The sequence below is a fragment of the Parambassis ranga genome, chromosome 4 (genome assembly GCF_900634625.1).
Source record: "Parambassis ranga chromosome 4, fParRan2.1, whole genome shotgun sequence".
In the NCBI taxonomy this organism is placed as follows: Eukaryota; Metazoa; Chordata; class Actinopteri; family Ambassidae; genus Parambassis; species Parambassis ranga.
The window spans coordinates 12527811-12545252 of NC_041025.1; the positions used below are offsets into that span (position 1 = coordinate 12527811).

The 17442-nt window shown below is 40.1% G+C and overlaps 1 protein-coding gene across 2 annotated transcripts; it reads right to left on the reverse strand.

Moving 5' to 3' along the window:
- Positions 1–5419: 5419 nt before the first annotated feature.
- matk (megakaryocyte-associated tyrosine kinase) lies at positions 5420–17436 on the reverse strand. 2 transcript variants are annotated; one of them, XM_028404536.1, is made up of 13 exons: positions 17270–17436; positions 17068–17111; positions 16208–16321; positions 16012–16127; positions 15567–15786; positions 14416–14509; positions 14228–14293; positions 14030–14129; positions 13846–13930; positions 13291–13364; positions 12992–13187; positions 10597–10683; positions 5420–8869 (listed from the first exon to the last, which is right to left on the reverse strand). In XM_028404536.1, exons 2-13 carry the CDS (start codon positions 17074–17076, stop codon positions 8642–8644), a joined length of 1389 nt encoding a protein of 462 aa, XP_028260337.1. In that variant the 5' UTR covers positions 17077–17111; positions 17270–17436; the 3' UTR covers positions 5420–8641. The 2 variants fall into 2 exon arrangements, with proteins under 2 accessions (XP_028260337.1, XP_028260336.1); XM_028404535.1 differs by having other exon boundaries at positions 17213–17436.
- Between the last annotated feature and the right edge of the window lie 6 nt (positions 17437–17442).

A 17442-nucleotide genomic window follows, 5' to 3' on the forward strand; every position in this document is an offset into this window, starting at 1 on the left:
ATGTGCATCGCCTGCAGTCACTCATTCGGCTTTGCTTTCCTTGCATCTCTCTGTAAATAGTTGTTGCTGTGTGTGTGTGTTTTTGATAAATAAACTAAATAAAAAGCACAAACGCAAAGTGAGTTCAGCAGCCGAGTTCAGACGGCATCCACTGACAACTCAGAGAGGAGAGTGAGCAGAGGAGTGAGACGGGGAGAGGGAGAGGTGGACAGAGCTGAGCGAGGCGGCGTAGGAGGTGAAACGAGGGGATTAGGAAGAGGGATGTTAATTGCAGTCCTTCCCCTTTAAGAGTAATTGGCAGCTGTTTTCTGCTCAAATAACTGTTTTAAATGTCATTTCCATTTACCCCCATTGGAGAAGGCCCGACTAATGAAGCCAAGACGATACTTTCTTTCAAAATTTATTGTTTTAAAGACAAAGGAGCCACTGAAAGTTTTCACAAAGAAAACCCAGCCCCCCATTATGCTGAGGAAAAGTAAGAAACAACACAGGAAGATCGCAGAGATACCGCCCACCAAAAGGACTGACCCATAAGTTTACTGTATTTACCAACACTGGTAATGAAATCAATATCTGATTTATCTGAAATGCTGCTTTATAGCAGCATTTATAATAGTTATTAAATTATAAAAGTCCAGTGGAAGTCATTCTGCAACTTAACTTAATCAGGCTATAATGCATTTTACAAGATAAAAAGACATGATTTATAACTTATCAAAATGTATTTATGTGGTACATTATTTAATGTTAATATTGAATTATTATTATTATTATTATTATTATTATTATTATTATTATTATTATTATTATTATTATTATTATTATTATTATTATTATTATTAAGTAATATTATTTATTTATTTTCTTTATTATCTGAAATGCATCTTAAAGAAGGGTTTCATGTCTCCAGTTGATACTTAAGGCCATGACAGGTCTTAAAAAAAGGTTCATATTAAAGTTAAACTTGATGGAAACAGTCTGCTTCAGTGGTCATTTAAAGGGCACAGAAACTGAAAATCAACTTAATTTAATGTACTTTGATATGAGGGGTGACACTATGGCAACTATTTTATGGCCTGCACTCACTGAGAGTCTGGAAACACTTAACAAAGTAAAGGCAAAATACACCAGGCACCTGAGCAGATTCAAAATTGATCTATTGTATTCATCAAAACTTTTAATGATCATGTCTGTGGAATATTGCTGAATGTTGTGAGCAACAAAGTGTACTTCGGCTGCTTTAACTCAGTCCTCAGAGGCCCCAGACTTTGACGTGGACTTTGGCTTAGTGTCACAGAAATCAGCCACGACTGTAAAGAAGCTAAAGAGATTTCCTGTGACCTCAAACATATCTGAAGACAAAGACGCTGATCAACATTGATTGAAAAACAGAGCTCATTCACAGTCACAGTCTCCATCACTGCGCAGGCTGTTTAGTAAACAGTCTGCTGAAGTTTCAGGCTGCACAATGTGATGATACATGTCATTATAGACATCAACCACACACACAGAGCTCTCATCCACACTTTTCCAAGCACAAACAAAAACCTGAAGGTTCCTGATGATCATGATCATAAACCTCCTTTCACAGATTAGATTAAGAACTTAAATACAATAACAGTTAATCCTGATTATAGAAAGTCGAGGCCATAGTAAGGATAACTGTTTGTTCTTCGCAAAATCTCAACTAATCAGCTGGAAATTAGTAAAATATCTGTTGGAAAGTATTTTTGTTTCTTCATGTCTGCTTGATGCCAGTACACTGCAGCTGCATCCTTAGAGGGGCTGTGGGAAAAATGCCACATGTCAAATCTGAATGTGTAATATGACCAATGTCACAGGATTTTAATGCTAAATCTACACTTGACAAAAGCTAACACATCATGTTTATGTAAAGATTTCCCTCCCCAGCTGTTGTTTGGGAGACACCACTGTTGATGCTGTTCAAACTGAGGAATGAGTGGAAGCTGCAGCGGAATGAGTGTCTCATTCCAGCACAACCATTTCAGCATGAAGTATTATAACATCAGAGCAGGGATTGTCAATAAATATGACTAACATACCACCATAAGAAGAATAGTAACCAGTCCTCTCCCTCAAAAATCACCAGTGTGCTGAAGAAAAAGGACTCTCACTGCCAACAACTTATGCAATAATGTGGTCATTTATCTCTCCTGATTCCGTTAATACATTTTTGTCCTTGCGCAGTTTCTCTGTTATCCTAATTGAGCATAAATTGGTTAAGAAGGAGCAGTGTAGTTATCAAGCTGCTTAGTTTTATCAGATGACAATGTAAGTCCCTCTGATCCTATTAGAGTTAAAAGCAGCTAACGTGTAAATGCACTATGTCAGCTTAGTGAGGGAGGCAGGGAAAGATAGAGAGGGAGAGAGAGAGAGGGGGAGAAGGGGGAGAGTAAGGAAGGAGAGGGAGGGACAGGGTGGGGTGGAGGGAGGCAGGCAGTGGTGTGTTTATGTGACGTCTGTCACTGACGCAGAGTGCCTGTTTGGTTTACATTATTTTACTTTCTCCATTGCATAGTTCAGCTGAAGACGTTTACACAGGGTTGTCTCCCAGTAACTGATATTTGCACAAACACATCTAAAATGATAAGAAAGTCATTATTTACAGTTAAATAAAACAGATGTCTGTGGTGACAACTCACCTGTGTGTAAATAAGTGAGTGACAAGTAATCTTTACCACATAAACTACACTGCTCAAAAAATAAAGGGAACACTTAAACAACAAAATGTAACACTTCTGTGAAATCAGCCTGTCCAGTTAGGGAACAACACTGATTGTGAATCAGTTTCAGCTGCTGTTGTGCAAATGGAACAGACAACAGGTGGAAATGATGTTTGATCACTTTTGCATTTTGTCAGTGCTCTCAGCCCTAGAGGTAGCATGAGGCAGTGTCTACAACCCACAGCTACTCAAGTAGTCCAGTTCATCCAGGATGGCACATCAATGAGAGCTGTGGCAAGAAGGTTTGCTGTGTCTGTCAGCACAGCGTCCAGAGCATGGAGGAGATGCCAGGAGACAGGCCAGTACACCAGGAGACGTGGAGGGGCCGTAGGAGGGTAACAACCCAGCAGCAGGACTGCTACCTCCTCCTTTGTGCAAGGAGGAACAGGAGGAGCACTGCCAGAGCCCTGCAACATGACCTCCAGCTGGCCACTAATATGCATGTGTCTGCTCACTCTGTAAGAAACAGATTCCATGAGGGTGGTATGAGGGCCCGACGTCCACAAGTGGGGCTTGTGCTTACAGCTCAACACCATGCAGGGTGATTGGCATTTGCCAGAGAACACCAAGATTAGCAAATTCACCATGTGGCTGAAGTGTGTCAGCAGTTCCTGCATGATGAAGGCATTGATGCTATGGACTGGCTTGTCCGTTCCCGAGACCTGAATCCAATCCAGCACATCTGGGACATCATGTCTCGTTCCATCCAACAACGCTACGTTGCACCACAGACTGTCCAGGAGCTGACTGATGCTCTAATCCAGGTCTGGGAGGAGACCCCTCATGAGAATATCCTCCGCCTCATCAGGAGCATGCCCAGGCATGTAGGGAGGTCACATGGAGGCTGCACACACTACTGAGCCCTATTCTGACTTGTCTTGAGGAACTTCCACTCAAGTTGGATCAGCCTGGAATGTAATGTTTTACTTTCATTTTGAGTATGGTTCCAAATCCAGGGGACTGTGAAGTACGGCAATATGCAGTTCCTCAAGTGACCACTTGAGGGTGGCTCAAAAGCAAATCAATACTAACAAATACTATAACAACAAACATATGTCTGGATGTCTGAAAAGTGAGATTAAAAATGACAACTCTTATATTGTTATATACAAATCCAGTGTCTGAGTCATTCAATGTGGATAATTTTTCCTATTTAACAAGTATGTTAGTTACCTTGTCACACAAGCACCTCTGTCAGACAGACTAAGTGACAGATGGCTGCTCTTAATCTTATTTTCATAATTGAATTACACCTGCCCTCCAGCATGGTAAGCTTTCACACTGTATACACAGTGGCAGTATGTTTGGCCTCATCCTGATTTCTTGTTACCCGGTATAATGACCATCGTGGTCGGAAAGGAAAAGCACGACTCGACGATTATGAAGAGGAGTGGTGGTCCAGTGGTGGTTTGAGTTGATACACAAGCAGAATATCATCAAATTATCAAGAGTACTCAGAAGGAAAACTGTACTGTCAGTTCTGAAACGGTAGTTGTAGGAAAAAGTTACATGAAAATAATTTCTAGCCGTCTATGAAGCAGTGGTTGGGTGCAGAGAAAGACAAATATCCACAGAAAAAAGCAGACTGTGACAGAGGCACTTATATGAAGAGCTCATTTACTCATATCCCTGTTTGGAAAAATCTCTCAGCTCAGTCCACGACTCATTCAGATCTAAGCTTGACCTACTTACACACCGTTCGTTGTGGGCTAGGCCCCCAATGAACACATTTGTAGTCAGCAAACCTGTTGAACTCAGGCAAGACTATTGATCCCAATGCCAAAACATTTGGTGTTGCTAATATCCTTTGCATTTGAATCTCAGCAGACATCTTTTCACTGTAAAAAATAGATACATGCGTCCCAAAGATGGCTGCAGCAGTTATGCATGCTGGGTCATTATAATTTAACTGAAATCAGCCATCATAAATTACACATGTGCTTAAACATCTGTCTTGTGCCAAGTAAGGGAAGTTTGAAGTAAAGATAAAAAGATGATCTGAGTTGATACAGTAAAAGTTTTAATGGGGGGCATCCCTCAGCCATGATATTCCCATAAATACCCAGCTCAAAAATGCTGCCAGTACCCTGGACAAGAAGTGAAATGTTTTTACTAACTGATAATCATAACAACAACAAAAACAACACTATGACTCTCAAAAAGCAGCTGCACAGGGATGAGCAGCTGCACAGCTTTCAGTTTTCTAGGAAGAGCATCTTATTTCTAATGCCTCTATTGGCTCAGACAGCTGGTTTGCTGCTTTAGTTTAGACCTTAGACCATTTGAACAGACCACAATCTACTTAAACTTTGCCTAGATTAGCTCCTAGAAGTCAGGCCATGCCTTTGCTTTTCACACTGTTGCACGTGTAGCGTACAAACAATTGGGTAGCCTCATAATAGGGTAACAATTATCTAGTGTGATGCACAGAACAACATCTGGGTTTAAAGAATATTATATTTATTTAGAGTATGTATATGAACATATGTACACAAAGAGGAAATAAAAATGAAGAAAATAAAAGAATTTGCACTTCACCAAACAGAGAGTGTCTGCTTCAACAGACCATGTCATGATCCTGTGTTCATTTGGCTTTGTTCGCATTTAAGCCTTAGTTCTCTGGTCACTTTAGTATGTTTGTATGTTTCATGGTTTATTTTGAAAGTCTTGTGTCCTCATCTGCTTTACTTCCTCTTGTGTGTATCCTGTTAACCTTGTGTGTTTGAGTCTTATGTTCGCCTTTGTCTTTGGCTGTTTCCGCTATCACTCCCTAGTCACTATATATGGCCCTTTAAAGTGCGTTCGCCATTTTGTAGTGATGTCCGAATGTGTAGGAAGAATTTTTAGACCCCATATAGGGCCCATGTTTTCCACAATGCATCATGAAAAGTAGCATGAGATCCTGGAGAGATTCTAAACTGATTATTGAAAAGTTATGTTTTATTACATGCACAGGTTTGACAGTTCTCTGTGGTTCTCCGCCGAGCAAGAGGCAGACATCTTTTAAACCCTTCATGTGCGTCACAAAAGACGAATCTAACCTTACACCTAATCTTATCCTGGGATGTTATCCTAGCAAAGACATCTTGGCGACATGGTGACCTTTTATAGGGCAGACACAGTTCCTCTCTGTCACGTACACATTATTCAGTCACATCAAAGCAAACAACATTATACATGGACAGTAGTTAATGTAACAGAAAAGACTGATTTAGTGTTTTTTCTACTACAGTAGTGTCCATCCGATGGTCACTATAATTAGCGATATGTACTGCCATGCATTGCATGGACCACTGAGAAGAACAGGAACAGAAGTTACCTGTCTTACAAATGTAACGATCCATTTAACAAATTTAACATGACCCACTGTGTTTGTTTTATTAATGTTTGCCATGAAACGTTTATTGGTTTATAGTGGTACAAATCATAACAGACTATGTTCAGCAGGTAGAGATCGGCACGTTTTATTTGCTACAGCAATGACGTAATTGACAGTGACAGAAAATGGTAGGTAGGAGGTAGTGTCCGAATGGCCCGAAAATTTTTCCCAATTAGTTCACTATATGGAAACCTGTTTTATTTATTAAGAGCTCGTCTTTAGTTAAACTGACAAGTCTTTTAGTTTGTCTGTCTCCTCGCTGAATTCTAACCCTGAAAGCCAGTCATCCTGTACAAATACAAATAACATATCAACATAAATGCCATAACATTTTATCCAATTATAATGGCTCTACTGAAGGACTACAGTGTGTATGAAGTTAAAGGTCAACACTTTAACCTCTAAGTGATGTTCTCTTCATTACAGTCCTTCGATATGTGGACTGCATTGTTTGTCTGCATCCTCTCTTTAGGAACAGATAAAAGCAACAGCTGCCAGGTCATTGTCTGGCATTGTATGCTTCAGGAGATTAGCTGTTTGCTAAGTGTTAGTAGAAAGCGCAACTTAGAAGGCATTACACCCTCCAAGAAAAAGGTCTCAGCTCAACCATTGACATATGGGTGCCAGGATGAAAGCTGTGTCCTGAAATGTCTCCATTAGTGAGCACACCCACTTTCATCCACAGCAAAGGAAGCAAAATTTTATCATCTTTTTTTTTGGCTCTTCTCTATAAATCCGTGTGCAGAAAATTGCTGGTCATCCCATTAGTGTGCCTCAGAAATACACATCAGATTGAACAAATTGTAGAGGATGCTCGCTCTCACTGTGAGATAACAAGGGACAAAGGATGAAGCCTCAATTTGTGCTCCATCTCCTGGGACACTGACAAATACCAGGCTTATGTAGACTTAAAATAAATTACATCTTTAAGTTGGTTTTGTGGCATAATAGTAATCCAAAAAAGCATTATTATGTGGTGATATTTAAAAACTGGTTTAGGTTAAAAACAGTCATTTAACATCTTCTTTGAGTCACATATTGTGATCTGAGTGAATAAACAGAACATGTGAGCATCTGCTTTTCATTCAAGATATGAAAGTACAAAATATTCTGTACCTGCTAAAAGTCCCAAGAGGATGGTGGATAACATGAAGCCACTACTGTGATTTCAAAATCAAAACATGGATGAAAGAAGTAGTAATACTGCTGCATTTTCCACAGATTTAGTATTACGAAAGAAATTACATTTGAATGAATTGAATCAAAGCATGCACCAAGCATTCTGTCCAGTGAGCTGGACGTCACGAAACAGCGTTAGGTTATTCCTATATGTAGATTTCTCTCCTTTAACCGTTTGGCTATGAATACCATTGTGTCAGTATTTTATCAAGGTAGTTATGTTGTTCTTGGTTTTTCCAAAAAATCCACAACAGCGGAAAGAGCCCACAATAATCCATCTTGGAGGCTTTAAACTGTGAGTTTGTATCCAAGGAACAGAGGTTTGGACCAACAAGCAATGACTGATTTTTATAATAAATATGAACAAGACATTTTTCCTCTTGAAGATCCTGATCAGGTTCACAGGAATGGGACACAGATTAAAAAAGTGAAAGACACATCCACACACTGTGTCTTTCACAGAACCAAAGATACAACAATCTATTGTCTGGGGCTCATGTGCGTATTAAAACAGAATAATCTTTAAAATCAGAACAACAGACTTTTTTTAACAGACTTACTCAACAAGGAATAAACAACATTTGCTGGAGGCTATTTTCAGCTGCAGATCTGAAAGCTGCACGATGTGAGACAGAAGCTGTGTTCAACATTACCATGTTAATGATGTGCCTCATGTCTTTCTGACTCATTTGGACATATTACAGAGAAATGGATTATACTGGACTTTGTCTACTAGGATGATGCCTACTAGATGGATTAATGTGTGGCAGACAAAAAAGTGTGTTAACTATGGTTTGTGTCCTTTTGAATGTTGATTTACAACATAGCAGATGCAGCTAAAGGCTAATGTGAGCATGCCAACATGTGCACAGTGACCATGCTGTTGCCATACAATTATGGTCTATAATATTTAGTTTATATTGTAACATGCAAGTAACATAGTATAACATTATTTATGCCTGTATGTTATTATTAACCAGCAATAATGTTTGCTCACAATGAACTCTTTACCCAAGAGGAAGGTTTACTGAAGTTATTTATTCATGCTAAGAAGTATATGTATGTCTGAACCTGCAGGTGGTGCAATGGAGGAAGAAGAACGTCAAAAGCTTCATAGTAATCCATCCAGTCATTTTTGACTTCTTTTAGTCTGGACCAAAGTGGTGAACGAGCCCAGTGACAGACATGTGGGAACATGCTGCTTCCATTGCACAAAAAACGGAAAGCGACCGTGCTTCTGATTTCCCAAGTTTTACGTTGCTCAAAAGCCATGTTCAGTATATTCTCTTCTCGCCGATGAGTGTAGAAGATGTTTTAACCAACAAAGTCAAGACCAAGATCAGCATCTAGATCCAGACCCAATTCCTTCATGACACTCTGCCTCAGTGCCCAGGCTAAGTTTACTCATTTCCCGCTCAAGTTTCTCCCTCAGCTTGTGGAAGCCAGGTCTTTTGCGAGGCTCCTCCTCCCAGCACAACCTCATCAGAGAGTACACCCCAGGAGGACAGTCCTCTGGAGCCTCCATGCGATAACCTCCATCCACTCTGTCCTTCACCTCCTTCAGAGACTACAGCACAGGAGCAACACAAGGAAAAATCAGTATGATCTAGAAAACTGACCTTGAAAGGATATTCGCATTATGGGGTTTACTAGGTTGGATATCAACACTAGAAGCTGCCAGAAGAAAGGTTAGCTAAACTGAAAAAATGTAAAGAACTACAAAATAGTTCCAGTTCTACAAATTCAGAAACACTGATCTGTAATTTTTATTATAATTTATAATAATTTTATAATTTATAATTTATTAACTAGTGTCAATGTGTCAATGTAAAGTGTGGTATTACTGGGATTAACTGGTAAACATTAGCATTTAACCTAAAATACTATATGTCATTAAATATGCCTCAGACCACCTCAGAGGTTTAAATGATTGGATCACAATGCATGTTGATAGTTATGATTTCATTTAGTATTGTCCCCTTGTAATCCCATCACCCTGCAACCATGTCCTCGCCATTTCTCAGATAGTAAGGAAAAAGACCATCATTTCTGAAACCACTTACTAAACTGAGATTGACTTTGTCTTCCACTTCTGTGCGTAAGTGACACTGGTTGTGCCATTTAAAGGGAATAGACAGCACACATACTTGTCACACACAGTCTTGTTTCCATTACGTCAAAGGGTGTTACATTAACTTTCATTAATTTCCTGTAGGATTACTCAAACCTTAAGCCACTTGCTTAACTTTAACTCTAGACCTGACCAAATCTTGACCAACAGTTAAGTCTTCCCCCTGAAATTTAATGCAATTGCCTTTTGTCAACATATTGCAGGTGGCATCACACATTTATTTACTACTGCACATGCACATGCTTCTCTCTCAGTAGTGTTTAGGTTTGCTCTTTGCCAACAGATAACAAATTATCAGGTGCAGAGTTTAATTGAGGGGCAAACGAACTTGACCCAAATAAATCAACATCCGTATTTGTTAAACAGGCTGTAACTAGCAGGTAATCTTCTGCATTTAAAAGGACACTACACATAGTAAGGTGCAAAAGAGACATAGAAGGTGTGTAGAACTAAGTGTCCTGTTAATGCTGCCTGATCCTGCTGATCCTTACGTCTTCACTGAACTGCTTGCCAAGTTATAAATCACCTCAGCAGTCAGATTACCCGAGAGACACTTTAATGTGACAACAAAGCTGTCTTTAACTACTTTACCAGTCTCTTAACTGTTAACACGAACACCCACCTGCTTTGACCCCTCCAAAGGTAACTTCCACTTCCTGCCACAGAACATTCCTAAACTCATTTGCCTAACTACCTTGAGAACAATGACATTATTTCTGCATGTTATCCAGTCACAGAGACTGCCTGTTAAATCTCTGTCTTCAATGACGTAGTACGAAGATCTGCGTGGCCTCAAGTGGCTTCCTGCTCAGACGCTGTAAGTCGAGTGATGACGACATCGAGTGACAAATCTGACCACTTGGCCTAGAAGCTTTACTACCAATACACCTCCTCCATGACGAAGAAGTGAGTCTAAGCATGACAGGATACCAGTTACATAACAAGCCTGACACTCTTTCCTGACTGCTTGGCCTGAATGGGGCATCAAGAAAACCTAAAGCAGAGCTTGTACAGATCAGATAAATAAAATATAAGCTAAGTTATATTTATTGTACAGATAGAGAGGTATCAATGATCTAATTTAAATCATGGAAAGAAAGCCAGCGGGCACATTGCTGCAGCTGACAATACACACTTACACATCTTATATCTACTGTACATACCATCTTGGGGTACGGCTGACGACCATATGAGAAGATCTCCCACAGAAGAATGCCATAACTCCAAACATCTGACTTTGTGGAGAATTTCTGAATGATGGGAATAAATATTCATTATGAGTAAAATATAGTAACTTTTTGTGTTTTTACATTTGTTCCAAAAACTCTGCAAAGCCAAAAAGAAGTTAAACTCTAATATCTGAATATGTTTAAGTACAGAATTTAAGTCCGGCATATAACATTTAATGCTGCTGATTAACTGATGAATATTTAAAGGATCAGGAGAATACCTGTTTATTATGAGAACATTGTAAAACATCTGTGTATTGCTACATTTTCATAGATACTATTTTAAGTGCATGGCTAAAGGTACAATTTGGAAGACGGTTATTTTAAAAAGGAGAAAAACAATTCAACAAAAATGATCAACAGAATGAAAAGAAACAGCAGCAACAATCTACACTCAACAAAAATATAAACGCAACACTTTTGTTTTTGCCCCCATGTTTCATGAGATGGACTTGAAGATCTAAACTTCATTCCAGATACACAATATTACCATTCCTCTCAAACATTGTTCACAAATCTGTCTAAATGTGTGATAGTGAGCACTTCTGCTTTGCTGAGATAATCCATCCCACTTCACAGGTGTGCCACATCAAGATGCTGATCTGACATCATGATTAGTGCACAGGTGTACCTTAAACTGCCCACAATAAAAGGCCACCCTGAAATGTGCATTTTGTTTCTGCTTTATTGGCGGTCTGGGGACTCAGAACCAGTCAGTATCTGGTGTGACCACCATTTGCCTCATGCAGTGCAACACATCTTCTTCGCATAGAGTTTATCAGATTGTCTATTGTGGCCTGTGGAATGTTGGTCCACTCCTCTTCAATGGCTGTGCGAAGTTGCTGGATATTAGTGGGAACTGGTGCACGCTGTCGTATACGCCGGTCAAGCACATCCCAAACATGTTCAATGGGTGACATGTCCGGTGAGTATGCTGGCCATGCAAGAACTGGGACATTTTCAGCTTCCAAGAATTGTGTACAGATCCTTGCAACATGGGGCCGTGCATTATCTTGCTGAAACATGAGGTGATGTTCATGGATGTATGGCACAACAATGGGCCTCAGGATCTCATCACGGTATCTCTGTGCATTCAAAATGCCATCAATAAAATGCACCTGTGTTCTTCGTCCATAACAGATGCCTGCCCATACCATGACCCCACCACCACCATGGGCCACTCGATCCACAACATTGACATCAGCAAAGCGCTCACCCACACGACGCCACACACGCTGTCTGCCATCTGCCCTGAACAATGTAAACCGAGATTCATCCGTGAAGAGAACACCTCTCCAACATGCTAGACGCCATCGAATGTGAGCATTTGCCCACTCAAGTCTGTTACGGCGACGATCTGGAGTCAGGTTAAGACCCCGATGAGGACGACGAGCATGCAGTTGAGCTTCCCTGAGACGGTTTCTGACAGTTTGTGCAGAAATTGTTTGGTTATGCAAACCAATTGTTTCAGCAGCTGTCTGAGTGGCTGGTCTCAGACGATCTCGGAGGTGAACCTGCTGGATGTGGAGGTCCTGGGCTGGTGTGGTTACTCGTGGTCTGCGGTTGTGAGGCCGGTTGGATGTACTGCCATATTCTCTGAAATGCCTTTGGAGACGGCTTATGGTGGAGAAATGAACATTCAATGCACGAGCAACAGATCTGGTTGACATTCCTGCTGTCAGCATGCCAATTGCACGCTCCCTCAATGCTTGTGGCATCTGTGGCATTTTGCTGTGAGACAAAACTGCACATTTCAGGGTGGCCTTTTATTGTGGGCAGTTTGAGGTACACCTGTGCACTAATCATGATGTCAGATCAGCATCTTGATGTGGCACACCTGTGAGGTGGGATGGATTATCTCAGCAAAGCAGAAGTGCTCACTATCACACATTTAGACAGATTTGTGAACAATGTTTGAGAGGAATGGTAATATTGTGTATCTGGAATGAAGTTTAGATCTTCAAGTCTATCTCATGAAACATGGGAGCAAAAACAAAAGTGTTGCGTTTATATTTTTGTTGAGTGTATGTATTATACACAGGGATATTTACTGCAGGTAGCAAGCTGTCCAGCTGGCTGTCGGTAGGAGAGTCTGGACTGCTGTCAGTCCAAAATGTGTTAGCACTGCCCAGATAGCAATTTGTAAACAGCAAACACAACAATGACTGAAGCTCTTGGTAAGTAACCACTGGAGGGCAGGATTAGCAAAAAGGAATAAAAGAACACAATGAACAGGATACAGAATAACAGGCAACCAAAAACATACTACACCTTTCATTACACCTTTCAAAGATGTTAAGATTACTTGTTATTGATACAGCAAACTCACCTCCTTATTCAGTGCTTCAGGTGCCGTCCATTTGACTGGCAGTTTGGCTTTATCTGACACCTTGGAGTCCACTTTGGTCAGGCCAAAGTCGCTGACCTTGGCCACGTTGTCGTCAGAGACAAGAATATTACGTGCTGCCAAGTCTCTGTGAACCAGCTTCTTAGACTCCAGGTACTCCATCCCCTCACACACATCACTGACCACACACAAAAAAAAATACACACATCCTCATCAACTATTAAAAACACACTATGTAATACAATGAATAATTAACAGTACTTTGTGATGTTGAAACTCACAGAGCAAAGCGCAGCAGCTGAACTGAGCTTACAACTGAACGCCCTCTCGTCCTGAGAAAGTTGACAAGGTTTCCCTGAAACACAGACAAATGATAAAGAAGACTGTGATTTCACATTAGCTGCTGGTGGTAAGGCTGCAGAAAAAACTTCATGTAAGAGAGTTAACTACATTACCTCTAAATTAAAACAGTGAAACACCTTGAGAGTCTTTTTTGGTTTAGCATCGGAAACACGGGTTGTTTCACTTCCTGTGAAGTTTCTGCTTCATTCAACATGTAGGTATTTATATTCCAGCACATCTTTTAACCACACTAACTGTATCTTACTCATGTTTATATTACTCATTGCTACTAATATTTGTTTTAATTTAGATCATATTTTCTTTAAGAGTTACTCCTTTTTCTTGTATTTAATATTTTTACTGTTCTCTTTACCTTTAGAGATCTATGTTTAGTATGCTGTGCCTGTAACAGTGAAATTTCCCAGCTTGAGATGAATAAAGTACTTAACTAAGTCCATTTTATTCTATTCTGTTAAATTATGTGTTAACCATACCTTTGTCATTAGTTCTGTGACAATGTGAAGGCCTTTGTGAAGGATGACCCCCAGCAACCGCACCAGGTTTTTATGCTGCAGCTTCCTGGAAGACATGAATCCATATTACAATTAGTCTAACAGCAAAAAAAAGTAATTGCAAGTAGATACAAAAGGGTCACGTAGAGAAAACCTTCAAACTTACGTCATAACAGTGGTCTCCTGCAGGAAGGCCTGAGCTGTGACATCACATTTGATGGTCTTCACTGCCACCCTCTGGCCCATGTACTCTCCTTCATGAACAGCTGAAGGTCCGAGGCGCACACAGTGTTTATCCAGAGGAATGCAACCTTGGTACTTGTTGCAAGCATTGTAATGATACAAAGATAAAAGGAATACTCACCACCAAACTCCCCCTCTCCAATACTCTCTCCCAGTGTGAGCTTTGTAATGTCCAGCAGCCATCCAGCTTGGGAGGACAGACTTGTGTTTTTATGATTGTTAATAATATCTGACACACTTAAAATGACTCATCTCTACAAAGAGGCCCCCTTCATGTAGTCACAGCACAGACACTGACGTCTTGCTTACATTTAGACAGCTCCACCTCAGCTGACTTGGTTCCCTGTTTCTGTTTAGGCTTCAGCAGAGTTGTAGCAATAGACCCTTTGTTCTTAGAATAGAACTGCAGGAAACAGAGAAACAAACAACAACAGATCAGTTCTTTACAACTGATATTTTTTGTCATCTCTGCTGTTGTGTATCTGAACTCAGATTTTCCCACAGTTTCTATTCATTCTTTATAAGATATGAAATGACAAAACAATAGCATAAGACCATCATAACAAGGCAGTGAGACTGTGACTTACATAAAACAAAGGAAGTCACCAGAGAAGCTTCACTAATGTGCACAACAAAACTGTATCCCTTTTACTATTTGTCAATGGTCTGTAAAAACCAAGGCAAAGCAGCAATGACATGTTTCAGGTCAAATGTTCACTGTTCTGTTTCCTTGCAGGAGTGACTCTGACTCAGGCCTGAAGCCATCTGTGGCTCTCTGATAAGATGCTGCTGAGCCAGAGCTGCCATCTCTGATGAGTCTATTTCCAGCAAAGCTTTCAGCGCACCCTTGTGCAAACACAGGCTGGATGTAGATAAACCACAAAAGAGATGCACTTTATAAAATTCACGGAACTATAAATATATTTGTACTCTGCTGTCAATACTGATGAGTTTTATCAGCTGACCACGCTTTGAATACAACAAGAGTTAGTGCGTCAATGACAAATGTGGCAAAGTTCATTGAGTGTGATCTATCGACTATGGAGATCCCCACACTAAACTGTCGCTGTGTTTTTAGTGAAATGCTTTGACAATTTTTGGCTGAATTGTGTTACTGTTTCTGTACTGTGGGCCTAAGGGGCAAGCTACAGACTAAATAGATTAATTTATTTATGAACTGGAATTTTGAGAGGCTATTTCTGGCTAGAGTCTAACTAAAAAGAAAAACAATCCAGCAACATTAAGATTAAGATAAAATAAGATTAAGAATACCTTTATTAGTCCTACAATGGGGAAATTGCTTACATTTTGATTCCAGTACTCCTTAGCTTGAGGTGTTCATTGAGATTATTTTACAGTTGTTCTGTAAGCTACAGACTATTCTAATTCTTCTTATACCTTGGAAGTTGTGCCTTAAATACATTTACTAGACTAATAAAATAATCTACAGTCACTCCTACCTCAATCATATCAATAAGGTTGTAGAAGTACTGTTTGTTGTCAATGGTCAGCTTGTTGTCCCCATATATCACCCTGTAGTGGATGACCTCTCCAGAGACACTAACACACAGCACATAGTCACCAGGATGGCGGATGCTCTCTCGCACTAGAAACAGGCCATCCTCAGGCGGCTGTAGTTTACTAACTGCCTCTGGACCGGAGATCTTCCCATGAAACCAGCTAATGGGAAGCAAGAAACAGTGAGTCCAACACCCATAAAAAATAGTCAACAGTGTTACGCAGGTCAACAGGCAAAACCTGAATGCACCAGTGACACATTTAGCTGTTCACACTTCAAAAAAGGAAGCTGGCGTGTGATTAACCCACAGACTGTTGCATATCTAGCACCTGACAAAAGGTTAACCAAAGCAAAATAACAGACAAGTGTGACTATGTGTGACTTACGGCATCAGGCTGAGACTGGGATCGACTCGTAATGCTTCTCTTTCCCGTACGTTGCTGGAGTTAATGAGTCCTTCCTCTCCTGTGGTGTTGTGTCGGGCCTTGTAATGTCCTTTCCTCTAATAAAAAGCAAAGCCATCTTAAATGTTAATGACTCTAATACAGACTCTACAGGTTCTGTAAAGCTGATGCTAAGTACCATGCTTGTGTCGATAATCGTGAGAATGTCTCCTTTGTGGTACACCAGTTCTCCAGGTTTGGATTTCCTATGGTCACCCTTGGCTACACACTGCGTACCTGCAGCCCAACTCATCTGAGGACGCAGAGGAAAAAAGTTGAAGCACATATAATGTCATCAGACCTAAGGACAGCTGCTTCACTCAAACAGAAAACATTTCCTGTTTATCTAAAGTAGAAATAATTCTACTGTAAAGACAATAACAATTGGTCAGAGAATTTTAATGAGACATTGGCTAAAAGTGTTAAAGGTAGTGATTCTCTTTAGAATATTCCAAACTCTTAATTTAGTATAAATATTTCTCGACAGAAACAAATTGTCCAAAACCAATCTGTCACACTTATCACACATAGCATCGCTTTGCCTGTTAATTAGACCTGCTTAGTAAACTAGCCAACATCGTTACAAAGCTATTTTTTGTTAGCCCTTTAACCAGTAAGTGTTTAACCAAACTACAACTACTTTTAAAGGTCAGAGTGAACAAAACACACATGCATAAATGCTTTTTTATTTTTAATTTCAGGGATGTAAAGTTCTGATAATCACCTTTTTAAGCTCTTAACTACATACTCGGTTTGCAAGCTAGCAACTATGCCAACAAGCTAATCGGGAGTACGAAAGACATTTACATTTTATATTGTAGACTTGATGAATATGTTAAATTCTATCAATTTATTATCATAATCATATATTTATATTTTAATCTTATTACCGCCTATTTAATTAGTAGCTGTAAAAACAGTTGCATTTTGTAGTATGTTACTTTACAACACTAATAAAACTACATGTAGAGCTGTAGGCAAACACACTTGTCCGCCTACCTTTGCCATCAGCAGGGATGGGTGGATAATTCTGTGTTGAGCACCTGTCAAAGAGAAACAAGCAGACAACATAAACACATAGGCTACTGGAGATGTAATCGCTGTAAAGGAGCCGCATAAATAGCTCTATTTAAATTTAAAGTACAATCCAGGTGACGATCGGTCTCACAGTCCGTCGTGGTCTTCATCAATGTTTCAGTACCTGCGGTTTAGTAGTGACAGACAATCTTCCTCTTTCTTGAACGACGGACGACTTCAAATCCTCATCAGCAGCTGCCGTTTATTCTCTGTCACACAGCAGGAGCCACTTTTCCTGCACACACTCACATCCAGGCATGCACTGTCCCCACGGTGCGAGACATCCGCCTCTGAAGC

Bases quoted from the DNA above. Each gene is read 5' to 3' on its own strand.
- matk (XM_028404535.1), bottom strand. From the start codon at position 17,255: ATGAAGACCACGACGGACTGTGAGACCGATCGTCACCTGGATT. The intron at 13,931-14,029 runs GTAAGTTTGAAG...CATGTCTTCCAG, and splicing joins CAGGAGACCACTGTTATGAC to GAAGCTGCAGCATAAAAACC. The intron at 8,870-10,596 runs GTATGTACAGTA...CCTGTGCTGTAG, and splicing joins GTCAGCCGTACCCCAAGATG to TCTCTGAAGGAGGTGAAGGA.